The sequence below is a fragment of the Phodopus roborovskii genome, unplaced genomic scaffold, assembly GCF_943737965.1.
Source record: "Phodopus roborovskii unplaced genomic scaffold, PHOROB, whole genome shotgun sequence".
Taxonomy (NCBI): Eukaryota; Metazoa; Chordata; class Mammalia; order Rodentia; family Cricetidae; genus Phodopus; species Phodopus roborovskii.
This window is the reverse complement of record NW_026125052.1, coordinates 4847237-4864552: the sequence shown is the minus strand read 5'-3', so window position 1 is coordinate 4864552 and position 17316 is coordinate 4847237. Positions and strand designations below refer to the sequence as shown.

At 50.5% G+C, this 17316-nt stretch overlaps 1 protein-coding gene across 18 annotated transcripts in view; it reads left to right on the top strand.

Annotated features, from left to right (window-relative positions):
* The window catches only part of Msi2 (musashi RNA binding protein 2), a 353285-nt gene that overhangs the window by 308679 nt on the left and 27290 nt on the right, over positions 1-17316 (top strand). For all 18 annotated transcript variants that reach the window (XR_007835060.1, XR_007835112.1, XM_051194255.1 and 15 more), the window contains one exon: positions 3963-4037. Coding sequence is in view for 16 of the 18 variants with exons in the window: in XM_051194255.1 (XP_051050212.1) it covers positions 3963-4037 (75 nt within the window). In the remaining 2 variants the exon portion in view is untranslated. The remainder of the gene's footprint in view (positions 1-3962; positions 4038-17316) is intronic.

The window sequence follows — 17316 nt, the reverse complement described above, 5'->3', positions numbered from 1 at the left end:
ACTTCACTTGTTTCAAGAGATCCTTGCAAGACCCTGCTACAGTGCTCCTCAATATTAATGCCTTCTAAATCGAAGGCAATAAATCAATAATAAATAAAATCAGTCATTGTTGCAAGGGCCTGTGGAGCCATGATCTGCTGATACTCACTCCAGGTCAGGAGAGGGGTAGAACCTACAGCTTGCCTTCCTGGAGTTGTCTAGAGACCCTAGTGGAGCTTATCTTTCCCCCAAATACCCGTTTGTCTGTCCTAAGGAGGATTCCCATTTGTGCACGTGTTTCTTGGAGGACAGAAGCAGCTCAGAGTCCAGCTGTCCCTTGCCCCTCTGGAGCAGTGGATCCATAGAGCCTTCTCTGTCTGTGAGGCCATCCTTTGTTTGCCAGTGTGGTGACTTCCGGTTTCATGTGCATATCAGCCCTTGAGCATTTGTGATGTGGCTCTTGCCCCTGAGAAACTGAAGATTTCCTTTCATGTAGTTTTCATTAAGGTTAAACTGGTGTGGGTATGGAGGAGACCTACTACTTGGCAGAATTCTTGGGCTGTATGACTTTATAGACCGGCTCTCAAATCCTTGCCTATGAGAGGCTCTTGGTACTTGCTTGAGCCTCACATAGCAGACACTCTGGATAAATGGCCCTTCTTGCTTGACTCTCTGCAGTGAAGGGCCTGGGATGAAGAGCCTCTTTTCAGTATACTAGGTGGTTGAGTAAGAGCCTGGATGAGCCATGACCCATCTAGGATGCAAGCATCTCTAAGTTAGGAGCAAAGATCTAAAGCCATAGTTTTGAGATGCCTGTGAGCATCCCAAGGAGGGGGCCGCAGAAAGAACTTTCCAGCAAACCCAAGTCCTATTGTCCCTTTCTGACTTGTGTAGCCACAATGGAAAGTCTGGGTGTGAGGTAGGTAGTCATCCAGGCAGAAGGCTTGATTTTTTTCTCCCCCTTTAGTGACAAGAGATAATTACTGTGGGATTGATCAGGCATCCAGAGTACTGGAGCAAATAAATTGTTCAGTGGCCAGTGTGGGAGGGGCCCAGCTGCTAATGGAAGTGGTGGCTGGGTCATCCTGCTGTAATGTGGCGTGATGGAGCGTTCGCATGGGTCTTCTGTAATGTGCTATTGATATGCAGCCAGCCAGTTTCCCCGGCGCGGCCTGGGCCCTGAGCCACTGGAGCAGAGCTGGGCTGCACAGCCGCAAATGAAGAGGAAAATTGAAGTAATGTTGTATTATAAATTTATAATTTCATCTGCCTGACAGAGAGGCTGTTCAGTATTGGGGGTATGGAGATGAGATCCCCCAGCGTGGCAGGTGTGGAATTTCCATCTTCATTCCTTGGGCGATGATAATATTGACCTATCCGGAAGAACAGAGTGAGGCCCAAAGTTTGTGTGAACCTGACTTTAGGATCTGCATGCGGGAAAATGCGTGCAATCGGGTCGTACAGATGGCTTGAGTCCCAGGAAGGACTAGCCTTTCCACTGCTCCTCACCTGTGTCCAAGGAAAATGATGCATGGGCTTTTGCTCTTGCTGTCAAATTAACACTTCAAATTTAGAACCCTGCTCTGAAGTTAGTGGCAAAAGAGCCATTTTTCTTCAGGAAAGCCTCTAGGCAGTGGTGATTTGACCATTTGCCTATAATCCATTTATCAATATTGTTGAAATAGTGCTATAAGAAATCTAGCCCTGAAAGTTCTGATTTGATAGTGGGTGATTAATTTAGAGGAAAATGAGCTGCCCAGCCAGGAAATAAGTTCCAGAGAACAGCCCATTGCACATGTGTTCCATCAAGGTCTCTGGGGTCTGGCCTCTGCTCGTGCTCTCTCTCTATCTGTGTCTCACTCCTCCACCCCCCATCCCCACCCCACTCCCAACCCCAGTCAGGTACTCTGAGCTCAGTAGGCTCCTGCCCCTCTGAAACCAGTAGGTACAAAATTGCTGAGCCATCCTGTCTTGCCTTATAGCCTTCTGCCAGTGAGGGGTCATGAGGTTGATCTCACTAGGACAGATCCAGTGGCAGGACCCAGATGAAGTAAAGATAGCCCAGTTGGCCAGTGAATTTGGTGGGACTGCATGTGTGGGAAGGCTTCAGCCGCAGCAAGGACCACAGCTGGTCGTCACTGAGAATTTGAGCACATCAGTGCTGCCGGTGACCTGCAAGGCTTCTGCCTGTGGCAAGATCCCGCCTCTAAAGAGAAAGGGGGAAACCCCTGTCTTAGGTCAGAGTCATATGACAGAATCCTATAAATCTTAACCAACTTTTAAATTGACATCTATTTCTTAGTACCAAGTGCGAGGAAATCCAAAACCAAGGCACCTGCGGAGCTCTGCAAGGCCTAACTGTGGCTCTGAGGCACAAACACTGACTGGCAGCGGGCAGAGCTCCACTTATGGTGGTGACTTATGGTGGTGAGGAGAATAGAAACATCGCGTGAGCAGGCCTCTGCCCCAGCTCTGGCTTGCAGGGTCAGAATGGGCTTGGAATGAGACTCAGTGGGGAGGTGGATAGTGAGCTCCCAGTGTGCTTGGGGGTTGTGTGCAAGAGAGCAGAAACAGGTAGAAGTGGCCAGTGCTCCCTGTCTTCTGGAAAGCCTGGGGCCTGTCCTAAGTCCACCACTGAAGAGGCTCTTCACCATCTTTTTTTGGCAGAAACACAAGAAAGGCCTCAGGCTTCTGGGAACGGTATAGATTATTTGCGGAATGGTGGTGCTCCGAATCAACAGGGAGACTGGGGAGCAGAACCTGCAAAGCAGACAGGAGCATAGAGAGCTGAGCCAGCCAAGGGGACAACCCACAAATGGCCTGCTCAGAGGGCCCCTTGGCACCTCTGGATGCTGGATTGTCCTGCTGACGCCAGAGTAAACACTCTGTCCACTGTCTCTAGATGCAGGCCCTGTGAAGGTTTGCATTGGCCTGCCTCCCAGGCAGAGGCAGGTTCATCAAGTGCTGGCCGAGCTGACACCCAGCAGACAGCCACCTCAGAGGCCAAAGCTGCTATGCTAGACTGAGGTGACATTTTTGGAGTTTGATTATACTGAGCTAATCCACACTGGGTGGAAGGGGCCAGAATAGGTCTCTGGGGACGAGGATAGGAGGTAGCTATGGAGCTGCTGTGACCAAGGAAATTATAGTTACAAGAAGGCTCCAACCACCTTCACTGTAGTCACAGTCGGGACAGGGGCATGAATGAGGTGAACAACGGTGACCTCTTAAGTGGGAGGTTGCTTCACAGATTGGAGCAGGGCCACACCCTCTAGGACTCATGAGAGGGCTCTCAGCACCCCTCAGTTCATGATCACCCTCGATCACCAGCTGCAAAAGGGTCAGGACAAACCATCTACCATGAATTGTCCATGAAAATTCTGCACCTGGCCTTCAGAGCGCAGCTGGGGTTTCATGTTTCCACATAGTCCCTCTGGCTCTTCTGAAGACACACTTCTGTGCAGTGTCTGTGCTGGGACACGCCCCTCCCTCTCCCAGCCACAGCTTGCTAAACCAAGAGGTGGCCCTCTGTGTAGCTACTAAACTGCCCATCCCAGAGTACCCCTGCCCCGTGTGGTGCTCTGCCTCTGTCCACTGCCTTGGAAGAAGGCAGTACAAGGACTTTAATCTCCTACTGTCAACATCCTTAAGGTAAAGTACATTCAGGGTAAGCTCTCCAAATGTCAGAGCCAGCTGCAGGCACTGTGTTCCTTCCTCCATGTGGCATTTACTCTACAGGCTCGTGAATGTACCTGGACTTTGGGCAGTCTGGCTGCCTAAATACGGGTTAATTACAAACACCCAGATGGACATACCTCTAGCCATGGGAGAGAGGGCATCCAGGGCGTGGGTAGAGACCCTCCCCAGAGACATCGCTCTGTGAAAGTAACCACTGCTGATACGTTCACTGCCACCTTCCCTGAAATATCACCCCAGATCCAAGGCCACTGTCTGACGCCTGGTTCTTTCTCTCTGTGTTCAAGGCTACCCCAACTTTGTGGCAACCTATGGCAGAGGCTACCCTGGATTTGCTCCTAGCTATGGCTACCAGTTCCCAGGTGAGTGGCTTAGATGCTGGGGTTTTGGAAATTTGGGAGGCGGGCTGCATCTGGAGGGGAGCAGAGAGATGCTCCAAAAGATAACACAATTGGCATACCCGTGTGTGTAGCCTTCTAAGTCCCCTCTGGTCCAGGGTCAGAGGACATTTAGTTGGGGCTTTCCAGTGGACTAGAGTGGTTCTTTGAGGCTGGTGGCAAATGGGAGGAGAAGAGAGGTGGGAAACCCCTTCTGCTCACCTCCTTTGTCCCCAAGCCTGTTCTCGGTCTTTTAGGGGATTAACTTCAGGCCCAGGGCTCGTTGTGGCACCCACCATCCCTGCCGCCTGCTGCTCTCCATATCTACCTGTCTAATGCCTCCCAGCCTGCCTTCCCTTCCTCCTTTCCTCTAACCCGCCTCACTGCCCTGACACCAGGCTTTTCTGGAGTATGTTGGCGAGGTTGTAGGGGCCAGACTTGTGCTTTGTTCCCTGAATGGACTGTGCAGATTCTCACTGTACCCTGCATAGCTAGCAGAGCGTGGCCCCCACATGCCCTGGTGCTTCCGTTCTGAGGGAGATAGTGGGCGTGGTCTGGGGAAAATGGGGAGGACGCTGCAGGAAGTGATGCTTTAGTGGTGTTGATGCTCTTTGTGAGGTAAACTTCCTCACAGTCAAGCAGTAGATGAGACTATATTAGGGTGCCTAGTATTTCAGAGTCAAAGGCCAAATAATGTGTCCAGAGCGGATGTACAGGAAGTCTGTGCTCCATTGTTCTCTGGGGGGGGGGTTACAGTCAATAGCTGTACTTGGGATTATCACATCTCTACTTAGAGACCTAGGAGAAGCGATAAGCAGAAGGCACAGAAAGCTAGCCTAAGGGAAAGGTCTCTGAACCTGAGGAACAAGTGGGCAGAGGAGAGGTCTAAGGCTAACACTGGCCTCAGACCAGTCAGCTCAGGCTTTGAGATGGTGATAGAGGATGTGTAGGGCTATGCCCCATGATTCTGGCCAGCACTGGAAACCTAGAGCGGAAAGTAGTGTGTTTCCATCCCACTGAGGGTTCTGTTGCTCAGTGTTGTTCCAGAAAGTGAAAGATGGGATATGGTTCTCTAGAGGTGTGTATATGCAGAGTAGGAGAAACACAATGTGAAATACTTTGGGGACAATGAAGTGGACCCCATGCTAAGACTGCTGTCTTGTCTGAACCAGCTCAGGGAGCATCTGGTAGAGCTCTGACTCTGTGGCCCACATCCTTGAGTCTGCCACAGACAGACAGAGAGACAGACATGCCAGCATGACCTAGTTGGGGCTGGGCAAACTTCAGATGCCTGGCCCCCTTCTGGGAAGTCAAGGCTTTGATAAGGGGTGAGTACAGTGTCTATGTCTGGAGATGCTGTCCATCTTCATCATGACGCCAACTCCTCACCTGTGGCCAGTCACTGGGGTTAAAAGGGTATAGAAAACAGCTTTGAAGGCAGACAGACTGTGTTCCCTGGCCCATAGGGAGAGCAGTTCATTCTCAGCCACCAAACTTTCTGATTCCTGTCCATTTGTAGCCACACTTTGAAGCCTCTTAGACTCTTATCCCATGACCAGAGAGGGACAACTGTCTGTCTGCAGCTGAGGAGGTGTGAGCCACCCAGCCTTTATCTTACTATGGCAGGAGCCAGGATGAGGTCAGAGCTCACCCTACTCCTGACTCTAGCCCCTGGGAGTTGCCCTTCATGGAGCATTAGCCCCCATCTGCTTGTTCTAACACCCCGCCAAGCCCCAGGTGGTTCTAGACACAAAGCCTAGGCTGGCTCCTGTGTCCCTCCAGTCATGAGTTCAGGGTGTGGTCAGTCTCCCTCTAGAATCAAATCTAACATCGTCATGGAGCTTAGGGCTCAGTGGGCTTCTAGTGCACAGGAGCTTTAATGTGTTCTGACTTCAGTCTCTTGTCTCATGCCATAAGGACTATTTGAGGTGGGCGTGGCTAAGGTGGCAGTGGTGCTCCATTAAGTGGGCAGCCCAGTACACTGCCTTGTCCTCACCTGCCCTGGGTGCTCCGTAGAGCAGATCCCATGCCCTGGGGCTCCATCCTGGCACTTTCTAACACTGGCACAGCTGTCATCACCGCCAGATTGTCCTGATGTTTTCCTTTGTGGTCTCAATGGCCTCACCGTGTGCCCACATCCCATTTCTAACCCCTCTGAGGTCATGCGTGAGTCCCACACCCCTCTAGGCCTTCTGATTTCTTCTGAGTCCATGCGGACTCTTCTGAGGAATGCGGAAAGAGAGATGACAGCCCACCCAGGTTCTCAAGCCACACCCTGCACTCACTAGCAGGAACCTGGGTCCTTCTGAGCACACAGAAACCTAGCCCCTTCCAAGGTGTTCTCTGTATGTCTTTACCTTCACACCCATCTCAGCCCCGCCTGAGTGATGTAGTCCCAGCAGACTTCCCTGAACCACACAGGTTTGACCCCTGCAGCCACCTGCAGGATTCTTGAGAACCAACACAGTGTGCTGACAATAAGCAGGCTTGGATCAGTATTGGAGTTGGGGCTCTTTCCTAGGAAGGTTGGCGGTGGCCACTTTGCAAATGGATCCTGCCTCTTGCTCAGGGGTCTTCCCTTGCCCTGTATTCTCAGTGTTGAATCTGGAACTATGGTCCTGCCATCGGTGATCTGCCCGCTTCCTCAAAGCATCCCTTTCTGGGCTTCTCCCGTCTGTTTACTCTGTTAACTTAGCACTCTGTTTACTCTGGGTCTAGTCCTATTTTACTTTTCAAACTATTTGCTGATTTTGATTCATGAGATGTAATTGTTATCAACAAGCTCCTAAAAGAGGCATCACAAGTGGGGGTTTGCCATCATTTCTAGAGAGTACACACTCCTGCCAGAGCCACCCAACTGCTGGCAGGGCCCACTGAAATCTGTCCTGTCTGGCTGATTGAGTGAACGAACATGATTTTTCCTGTTTTAAATTCTGGAAAAGACCTCATTGTTTTGCTTTGTTTTGTTTCAGAAAACTTTATGCTCCAGCTCCCCTCATACACACACACAGACACACACACACTGCTTCCTGAATGCCTTGTGGCCAGACATGCATATGTGCACAGACATGCACGTGCATGCAGGCATACACAACTCCCCAGAACATAGAGAACTGCTCACAGACTTTGTAGGGATTCCTCCGAGGGCTCCTGAAGATGTTGCCTTTTTAGAATAATGACCAAGCAGGCTTGCTGGGCATCTTATGGGGCAAGGGTTGAGCTTTTAAGTGTTATTGGCCCAGAAAGGTTGCATCTGTGTGATCTGGAGGGAACACCTGTGTCCTGTGGTTCACGGTGGCAATGTGGGATCTGAATGAGCAGCTGTGTAAACACTTTACAGCTGCTCTTGTCCTTTGGGGCCAGTCTCTTACTGGCCATTGCCACAATAAACTCACCTGTCTTTGAGTCACCCTACCCTGCTACTTGTTGCACCCATGGACACCCTACTGGCACACCTTCCCCAACCACTACCCTACCCCATGGCAACATCCAGGGTGGGAAGGGACAAGACAGATGGGACCATCCAAGTCAGGCTACGTCTCAGGGCTAGCACCCTGACAGCCATCCCTAGCCAGAAGGATGTCATGCTGACCCTGTCCACTTCCCTCTTTGAAATGTCCCTACTCTCTTGAGCTAGTAAGGACGGTTCATTTATACCCACAAAAGCCAGAGTTTGTGGGCAGTGACCCGCAGCTCTGTTTAATCAAACAGCTCTGTACTTTGGAATATCAGTGTCCTTGGTATTCATAGAGCGGGTGAGTGTGGCAGGAGGTCTGTGCAATTTGGCTCCTCTTGTTAAAGATAACTGATGCAATGATTGCCTGGTTCCCTTCCATTTTCCTGCCAGCCTTTTCATGAGTGGTGGTAGTGGTGGCTACTCTTCAAAAACAAAACAAAACTTGTAGGCTTTTCCCCTCTCACTTTGACCTTGGTTTCTGTGAACTGCTTTGCTCTCTCTGGTGAGCGGGCCCTAAAGTGCTCACCTCTCAGGCCATTCAGTTAAGCCATTGTGAATTTCCCCATTGCTGCAAATAGTTCATCTGCACTGCTCCCTAATGACATTTTATGTTTCCCCCGGTAAGCAACTGAGGTAGAAAAATAAATTGTTTACCACAGACATGCTGTGTGCTGCCGTCTCAGCCTGAGAGTGTCCTGTTCTCGCTCCAGGGGAGGTGAATGCACTAAATAACCAGAGCCGGTGACAGCCAAGTTAATTTTGTAGAAGCATGCCAAGTCCCCCTGGCTGCTGCCTGGCCCCAGCTCTCCCCTCGTCCTCGGCAGAGAGCCCTGTGCTTTCGCTGGAGGTGATCTGTCCTTGAGCAGAGACAGAAAGAACATCTGCTCGTGCCAGCTGTGGGATAGTGCGCACCCTGTCCCTCCCTCTGCCATCCCTCCCTCCCACCAATAAAGACAGCACATTTCACATCTGTGCATCAGGTGTGGGTCTGCATAGTTGTGCACATGCTTAGGCACACATCTTACGTTCACTTTCCTAACCCCCAGAGCAGTGCAGGTCAAAGGACTCAGGAGACCTGTCTAGAAACCTGAAGGGTGTCATGTTTCAGTGCCATTTGCCACTTAGTAGCCAGGTGGCCTTGTGCTCTGAATAGTGAAGGTGCCTTTTTGGTTGAGTTAGAAATGAGGGATCTAGGGAGGAGGAGGAAAAATAGGAGGGGGGAGAGAGAGAGAGAGAGAGAGAGAGCGAGAGAGAGAGAGAGAGAGGAGAGAGACTACAAATATACACCATGGAAGTCAGTAAGTCAGTAAATGCTATAGGGTGTATGATGGAAAATTCTAGAAATGATGAGCATCAATGTTGCTAATGAAGTAAGCTTCCCAGAGTGAGTTTCCCATCTTCAGCCCTCATGATGGTGCTATCTGGATCTGCTTATCAACAATCGATCAGAGTGGCGTGGGATCCCCCAGGGAGTGGCCAGGGCAGACCTCAAGCCTTTGAGTATATTGGGGATTGAGAAGCTGCCAGGGGTGTCTTGGAGTAGGTGAGATACAAATCAGGTTTCAGAACGGGTCTAGGTCCCCAAAGCCTGGGACGGGTTGGAAGAGGGCTTACAGGAGGAGTGGTAGAAACAGCCTTCCACAGCGAGTTAGGGTATGAAGGGCTAACAGGCAGTACAGAAACCTGGAGAGCAAGTGCAGAAGGGTGACCCTCCTGTCTCCTATCTTCTCAATTTCACCTTCTCGGCTACATTCCTCTTCCTTGCCTCAGGCTGGCTGGTGGCCCTTTGAGATCTTCCATCACTACTAAGGTCAATAAGGTTACTAAGACACCAACTGACAAAAGTCTCACCTTAGCTACAGAGTGTTCCAGGCAGCCAGGAGAGCCAGGCTAGTGTCTCATAACCTAGCACTTATGCCTCTGTCCTGAACTATTGTGTGTGAAGGCCTATGTAGATCCCAGGCTGGGGAGGCCCTTCTCCAGCAGCTGGGACTAGAAATCCCTGGCTCTTTAGCAGTGGAAATCAGGTCTCTGATGCCACTGTGACTGATGGGGATTGGCCTTTAGGGTACCAGCCTTGGAATACCCAAGGCTTGGCTATCCTTTAGGATTACCACACCAGGACTCATAGCCTCTAAACCACTCACCACCAATTTTTTGCTCTCAGACACTTAATCTCTGTCCAGTGACAGTCCCTGGAGTTGGCTGAGCAGTGCTCAATAGGAGGTGGCCTGAGGTGAGGTGTCCTAGCTTAGAAAAGCCCTGTTCATCTGGAAAGGACCTCAAATATCCTTTGTCAGCCAAAGTTGCTGCTAGGTAACCTTTGAACACAGACAGTTTGATCAGTCATAGCCTGCACAGGCAGTGAGCAGCATGGGTGTTCAGGGGACAGGATCCCTTAAATGGGCAGCTGCCAATTCTGCCTAAAGAACATATTTTTGCCAAGTTTCCAGAAAAGCAGATAGTAAACATTCCACAGACCTAGGATCCTGTCTGGCATGTCATTGCTGTGAGGAGCAACCTCAGAGCCCTTCTGTGTGATCTTTGTGTAGTCCTACAGAGTCCTACAGAGTGACAGAGACCCTGGGCACTCAGAGGCCTGAATCCCACCCTGGTCTCCTGTGTTTTCTTCTCTCTGGTGAAGTCCTCAGAGCTTTGGGCCAGGAGAAGCCATTCCAGGGCTGTCCTGGTGGAATCTCAGAACCCAGAAATCAGACAAGCCCACCTTTTATTGTCAACTCAGTCTCCTTGATCCTGCTTCAGTTTGCCCTCTTGTTTGCCCTCACTGCATCCCATCCCAGAAATACACTGGGGACCTCTGTGGCACCCATATGGTGACCTCTCTGGCTCTACCTGGCTGTTTGCTCAGTGAGTAGGGGCTGGCCTCTCACCAGCTGATGGATGTAGCTGAGGATTCCTGTATCTCGGTGGAACCAAAGCTGTGAGCAGGGCGTGGCCTCATAAGGAAGAACCTCCCTTTTTTGCCTATCCCAACCCCTAATCCCAAACTTCCCTGATTGAGGTTGCCTCTTCACAGAGGCACTCCCAAATTACAAGCCAGCTCCCAGAGTCCAGCCTGCTGGTTCCGGAATTTATCCTCTCATTTGAATATTAAAGGCAAGCTTAGTCAGAAGGCAGATCTGCAGCTTTGAAAGTCAGTGAAGCACCCCAAATCCATCCAGGACTGGAGGGAGGCTTGTGGGGACTGTGGCTGTGCAGTATCGCTGAGCAAGCCTCGCTGGCATGGAAAATCAGGAGTTGACTCTATTCCCAGATGAAAGCAGAGCACAGTGCCTAATAGGCACTTAATAAACATTTGCAGAAATGAATTGAAGCAATCTGAATTGACAGGAATTGCGGGTTTCACTTGCAATCAGCTTTCTGTGTGTCTTGAAGCTGCTCTGCATAAATGAGAGGATGCCACTAAGTGAGTGCTTAGCTCCCATGGTCACCCCAGACAACACACCAGACACACCCTTCACACACACACACACACACACACACACACACACACACACACACACACCTGGTTTGCAGAAAGCTGGGAGGTGGAGTTCTTGCTTTAGCTTGCCTAGACACTGGGCCTCAGTGTTCCTACCTACCAGATATTAAATAGAGAAGATGGTCTACCAAATCTCCGTGCCTCACAGGTTGCTCAGGGGTTCTGTGGGAGCAGGCAGGTTAGCAATGAAGGAGACTGTGGGTGTGCACCGCCTTCCCTGTGAGCTGAGAACTGGTTCCCACCAGATCTGCCTCTTCTCACTGCTACCTCTGATACCTGAGCCACCAGCCTTAAAGTCCCCTTCAAGTCCCATGGGTGGTAGGGGGTAGAGTGGGGACCTCACCACCATTCTTCCATTTCTACTCCATCAACAAAAGTTAAGTGAAAGCCTAGAGTGTACAAAACAACATTACAACAGCAGAAGTCCTCGGATGTGAAACTCTGGGTTAACTATCACATCAGGCCCCAGGGTGCAGGATTTCATGCCTCCCAGAACAGCCAAGGACAAGCAGAAGACAGAGGTGTGTCCACTACACCTTCACCAAACCAAAAAAAAAAAAAAAAAAAGATTTTTTCATTGAATCTGGCTTGGCCGAGATCCACTGCCAATAGAGCCCCTTCGCTCTCTCTTTCTCTGACTGCTGGGGAAATGCATGGTACCACCATTGCACCTGCCGCAGAGTCCCTCCGGGCACAGAGACACTGGGCAGTAAGATGGCCTACAGACGCATCCCATGTGTGGCCAGCTAGGGCATTCCCAGTGTAGCCCACGTGGTTGCAGCACCATACACAAGAGCAGTGGGCATGGAGGAGGAAACCGTCAATGGTGCCTGGAGAGCTGTTGGGAGCAGGCAGTCTTGGTCTGCTCCTGCGACAATACCAAGCAATACACAGCCTGGAGCTAACAGCAGAATATTTCTTAGGTAGTTCTAGATGCTGGGAAGATTTACTGTCATTGTGTCACAGATGCCTGTTTCCTTGCGGTATCTTCCCTTTGTTTGTGGGTTGGGGAGGGGGGACTAGTGAACTCTTTGAATTCTCTTTTTTCAAAAAATTATTTATTTACTCTGTGTGTGTGTGTGCGCGCGCGTGCGCCAGTGCCCTCACACAGTGATAATGGGGTGGAGTGTGGCTGCCGAAGAGCATGTTTATGTTGTCGATTCTCTCCTTCCACCTTTGTATTGGCTCTGGGCATTGAACTCAGGTTGCCAGACTTGCTCAGCAGATGCCTTACCTGTTGAGCTATCTTGCTAGCCCTGGGTTTCCTTTTATATCGGTGCTAATCTCCACAGACAGGGCTCCATCCTCATGACTACTCACTTCCCAAAGGTCCCACCCTGACACCTTGCAGGTGACGGTTTCAACAGCCACATTTAGGGGTGACAGACACATTCAGACCATAGCAGTTCATGCCCAACCTAGAAAGTTCACTAGGTAGGGACTGGTGAGATGGCTCAGCAGTTCAGGGCCCTGGCTGCTCTTCCCCAAGGACCTAAGTTCAGTTCCCAGCACCCATGTCTGGTGGCTCACAGCCCCAGCCCACCTCTAATTCCAGCTTCGGGGGATCTGATGCTTTCTTCTGACTTCCACGGGTACCTGCACACCTGTGGCCTGCACGTACATACGCATAAATAAGAAGTAAAGAAAAGAAGTTTCCCCAGTAGCTGTTGCAGGGGACCAGCAGGCAAAGGGGGAAAGAAGAACATGACTCTGTTCCCCGCTTCCCATCCCTGCCTCCATTGATTGTGGTCACCATCTGGGCAGATGCTGTCCTTGTGCCAAGGCAAAGACAGCAACACAATAGACTCTGCCAGTGGGATGTCAGTGCAGACACTGATGCAGGAATGCGGGCCTCACCTTGCCGTAGGAGGATGCTTGAAGCCTCCTCTAGGCACATCCACCTCCTAAGACAGAAGCAGCCCAGCCTGTCACTGTGCCTCTTACTGATAGCTACTCAGGGCTCTCCAGGCCTCCTCTCCCCGTCGCCAGCCCCCCACAGTCTCACCTCTGAAGACAAGGCTGGAAGCAGGAAAAAGTTGCAACCCCTCCCCTCCCCCATCCGTGCCTCCTGGTCATCAGCACAGAGTTCAAGACACCTATCATGTCACAAGCCCTGAACCCAGTGCTGGTGACACAGGGATAAATGCAAGGCCAGTCCTCACTTGCTGGATATAGAGGAACAAACAAGATTCCACTTAATGGGAGGACCCAGAAGGGATTCTCGGGCCCTGTCATACTATGTTCTCTCTCTCTCTCTCTCTCTCTCTCTCTCTCTCTCACACACACACACACACACACACACACACACACACACACACACACCCCTACCTGTTAAGAACCTGAAAACTGTTGTTGAGAAATGTTGGGAGGGTAGCATGTCAGAGCAGAGCATGATGGGGAAAGGTTGATCCTGCTGGTGCCGCTCAGCCCCAGGCCTCAGGGACTCATGTTCACATCTGTGATGATCTCGTCACAAGGCCTTGGCTGCCTTGGCCAGACCCTACCTGAGCCTTGCAAGTACCTTTGTGTCCTGCTATCATGTGACCCTGCTACAGTTCAAGCTTATACTTAAGAGAAAACGACCCTTAACTCACACTCAAATTATGCATGTTACCTAAGAAAGCCCTTTGGATGCCAAATCGTGTAAATTAATGGGATTTTAGAATAGGAAGCACCATTTCTCAGCTGTTAACTTGGGCAATAACAATAATAGAGATAGAAGTTTTTAGTCCACTTGTGCTAAGCACTTCACACTGTCGTCTCCTTCTCACAGCAGCCCCACAAAATAGGCTTTAGTGGCTGTGTCTCACAGAGGAGGACAGTGAGGCAGAGAGGGATGTTGAGTGTCTCGGCAGGACATGAGGCTCTCCCTCTCCCTCTCTCTCTCTCTCTCTCTCTCTCTCCCTCTCTCTCTCTCCCTCCCTCTCTCTCTCCCTCTCCCTCCCTCTCTCTCTCCCTCTCTCTCTCCCTCTCTCTCTCTCTCTGTGTACCAGAAATCAGTCTTGAGTGGCATTTCAGAAGTACTGTCTACCTTGATTATTGAAGCAGGTTCTCTCATTTCCCAGGAGCTTGACAAATAAGCTAGGCTAATTGTCCAGCAAACCCCAAGGGTCCACCAGTCTCTGCCTCCCAAGTTCTGGGATTACAAGGATATACCCCATCATGCCCAGCTTTTCTTTTTTTAACTGTGGATTCTGGAAATCAAATTCAGGTCCTCATACTGGCAATGCAAACATTTTACCAACTGAACAATCTCCCCCTGACCCTCCCTCCCATTTTACCAACTGAACTATCTCCCCCGACCCTCCCTCCCATTTTACCAACTGAACTATCTCCCCCCCCCCCGCCCCGACCCTCCCTCCCATTTTACCAACTGAACTATCTCCCCCCCGCCCCGACCCTCCCTCCCATTTTACCAACTGAACTGTCCCCCTGACCCTCCCTTTAACCATCCTTATCCTCACCCTTTGCTTTCCGTCTGTCAGCTGCAGACCTTTTGTCTATTAATGGAATAGAGATGGCTTTCTTGTCCAGTAGGAGATGGACACAAGAAATTCTTTGACTTAGTGAAAATAGCTACTATCACCATTAATTGTGCCAAAGCCAGGCCTCTCATAGCCAAGGAAAGGAAGGCATAGAGGAAGTCCTTGCTTAGTTCCAGCCTGTGAACTAGCTAGCTCTTAGGATTTTTTAAATACTGTATTTCTGTACTAGTCGGTTAGTTGCTGCTTTGAATTCCAAAGAGCCTTGCCTCAACCTCTGGATTCTCCCCTGAGCAGAGTTGGTACCCAAAACACCCGACCAGAGACACCAAGGCAGACAGTTTCCATGCTGTGGGGATGGGAGTGGAGTTCCAGATGTTCACTCATGGAGATGGGACCAAGGGCAGAGCAGGAGCTTTGGGATGGCGGGAAGTTCCGGGTGCCCTGCACTGGCTGTCCTGGTCTATAGAGGTGGCTTCTGTAGCGCTAGTGGCAGTGGGAACCCTACAGAAGAGGGTCTGTTGAGCAGCCCACCTCCCCATGGGAGGAAACTAGGGCCAAGCATATCAAATCAAAATGGTCCAGACCATGTTGGAAGAAAACATGACTTTGGCTTCCCCTGTCTATTCTGTGTTTGAAAAATCTGGGTGACAAGGAATAGCATAAAAACTCAGAAGTGGTGAGATATGGGGGGCTAGGGCCAGATTCGCCACCTGGAATTCATCCTCTCCCTTCCCTCCTGTTGTTCCAGCTTAGGAGGGAAGATGAGGTAGAATGGCCACACCCTCTACTTCTGTCCCCAAGACTGAGTTGTCTTAATTGCTGTCTCCATCTCTTAGCAAAGAGGTCCTTGAGCTCCATGGTGACATTGAAGAACACAGAAGCCAAAAGCTACTGGGGCACAAGTTCCTCACCTCTCCCTGGCACTGGGGGGCACGTAGTGTCCTGAGGCCCAGCTTGTCATTAGCCATTTATTTGTCTCTTTGTCCTAGAGAGTCAGTTTGTGTGTAGTCTAATTGTGGAACCCCATCCCACCAATAGAACCCTATTTTCCCATCGGGAGCTACAGTCACAGGGCAAGGCCTGTGAGTGTTGGTCTCTGCTACGGTTCCAATGCTTAGGACAATGCCTGGCACATAACAATCTTTCCATGAACATTGAGCAGGCCAGGGGTTGAGAACAGGTCTTGGAGGGTTCTTGGCCAGTGTGGATCCTGAATGCAATGCTCTAGCCCTGTGCTGAGGGCATGACTTGAGGTAGAAAAGGCCCAGGAAAGGGATGCTAGGCTGACGTCACCAGATAGGGCTTCCTACCTGAGGAGAAGCTGAACCTGGCGCCACAGGTCTGTGATCCCAGCTACTCAAGAGGCATAGGAAAGAGTCGCAAGTTCAAGACTAACCTGAGCAACTTAGTGAGACCCTGCCTCAAAATAAGGGCTAGAGATATAGCTCTGTGGTAGAGGGTTCGCCTAGCTTGCACAAGGCTCTGGGTTCAATATTTAAAAAGAAAGGTAAGAAGAATGTTGGTGAAACCTGCCACTTCACAGATGCACTGTGATGTACCTTCCTTTGTTCCCACCAAACATCTAGAGAGTTAGCATGTTAAACAGCAATGATGTTAAAACTTATTATCCAGGGTGAGGTGAGAACATGTTTTGCCCCTGCCTTCCATGTTTTTAGGGCGAACACCCTGAAGAAAGCAGGCTCTACCCCCTACCCTTGGCCACAGACAGCCTTGGTTTTCCAGGTTGGCTCCTTTGCTTCCTCCCCAGGGACAACTGTCAGATTTTAAATTATGTGTTTCCTCTGCTGTAGCCAAGAGCCAATGGTGAGGCGTGCTTAGCCCGTGTTCTCTTCAGCATCCCCCTGCCTCAAGCAGCAGCCCCTAGCCCCCTCACCTGTCTAAGGGATCTGTTGTTGGGACCTCCTGGGGAAAGTGGTCTCACTCCTCAAACAGCCCGTCTTAAGTCAGGTTCCTGTTTTGGATGCCAGGAGCTCAGGGCTTATTCTGTTCTTTTTGAAATGAACTCGCATCAGCTCCCGTCAAAGCAGACCGTTTCTGTTTGATCCTGGAAATGTGTCCCTTTGGTGATTAGCTTCGCCTCCTCTTTGGAGCTTCCATTCTGATGTGAACCCCCGGTTCCTCTAGCTCCAATTATGTGCCACCCAGCTCTCTTCCAGCCTCACCCAGAAGTCAGAGTTGTGAATTTCCTATAAAACACTGCGCCCTGCCACCCCAGGCAGGCCTGAGCAGCCTGGGCCAGCCAGAGTGGCAGATGGCGATGTTTCCAAACTCGTGTAGGACATGTTTCCTACATTCTGGGTAACAGTTTCTTCTTTTGGTGGCTTATTTTCCAGTGTTTGGATTCAGGAAAGCAACGTTAGATTAGCCAAGACTGTTTGAACCAGCTATAGAAAGTACTTGTAGGGAGACACAGGGTGTGCTGGGGAGGGAACAGAAGAATATATAATCTGCCAAACCTAGAAAAGACTGTCGGAGTGGGGCTTGAAGAAAGAACCCCCAAATCTTATCTCCTGCAGCTACGAGGAGCTTCATTCAGAATTCTCTTCTTCCTTTGGGGATCCATGACCCCTCCTGGGTCACAGAAATAGTAGTGACCCAACTGCAACTCCGGCAGTGGCCCCCAAGCCCACATCTCTTCTATGGGGAAAAGAGACAGACCTTTGACCTCCCAGCCAACCAGACAGGGAGCAACACCTTTTCACTGTTTATAGAAAGCAAAGGCCCCCATGGCTTCCTTTCACTCACGGCTTCTCTGTCTATGTTGTGCACCAAAAACTTCTAGAAGGTTTGATTCTGCTG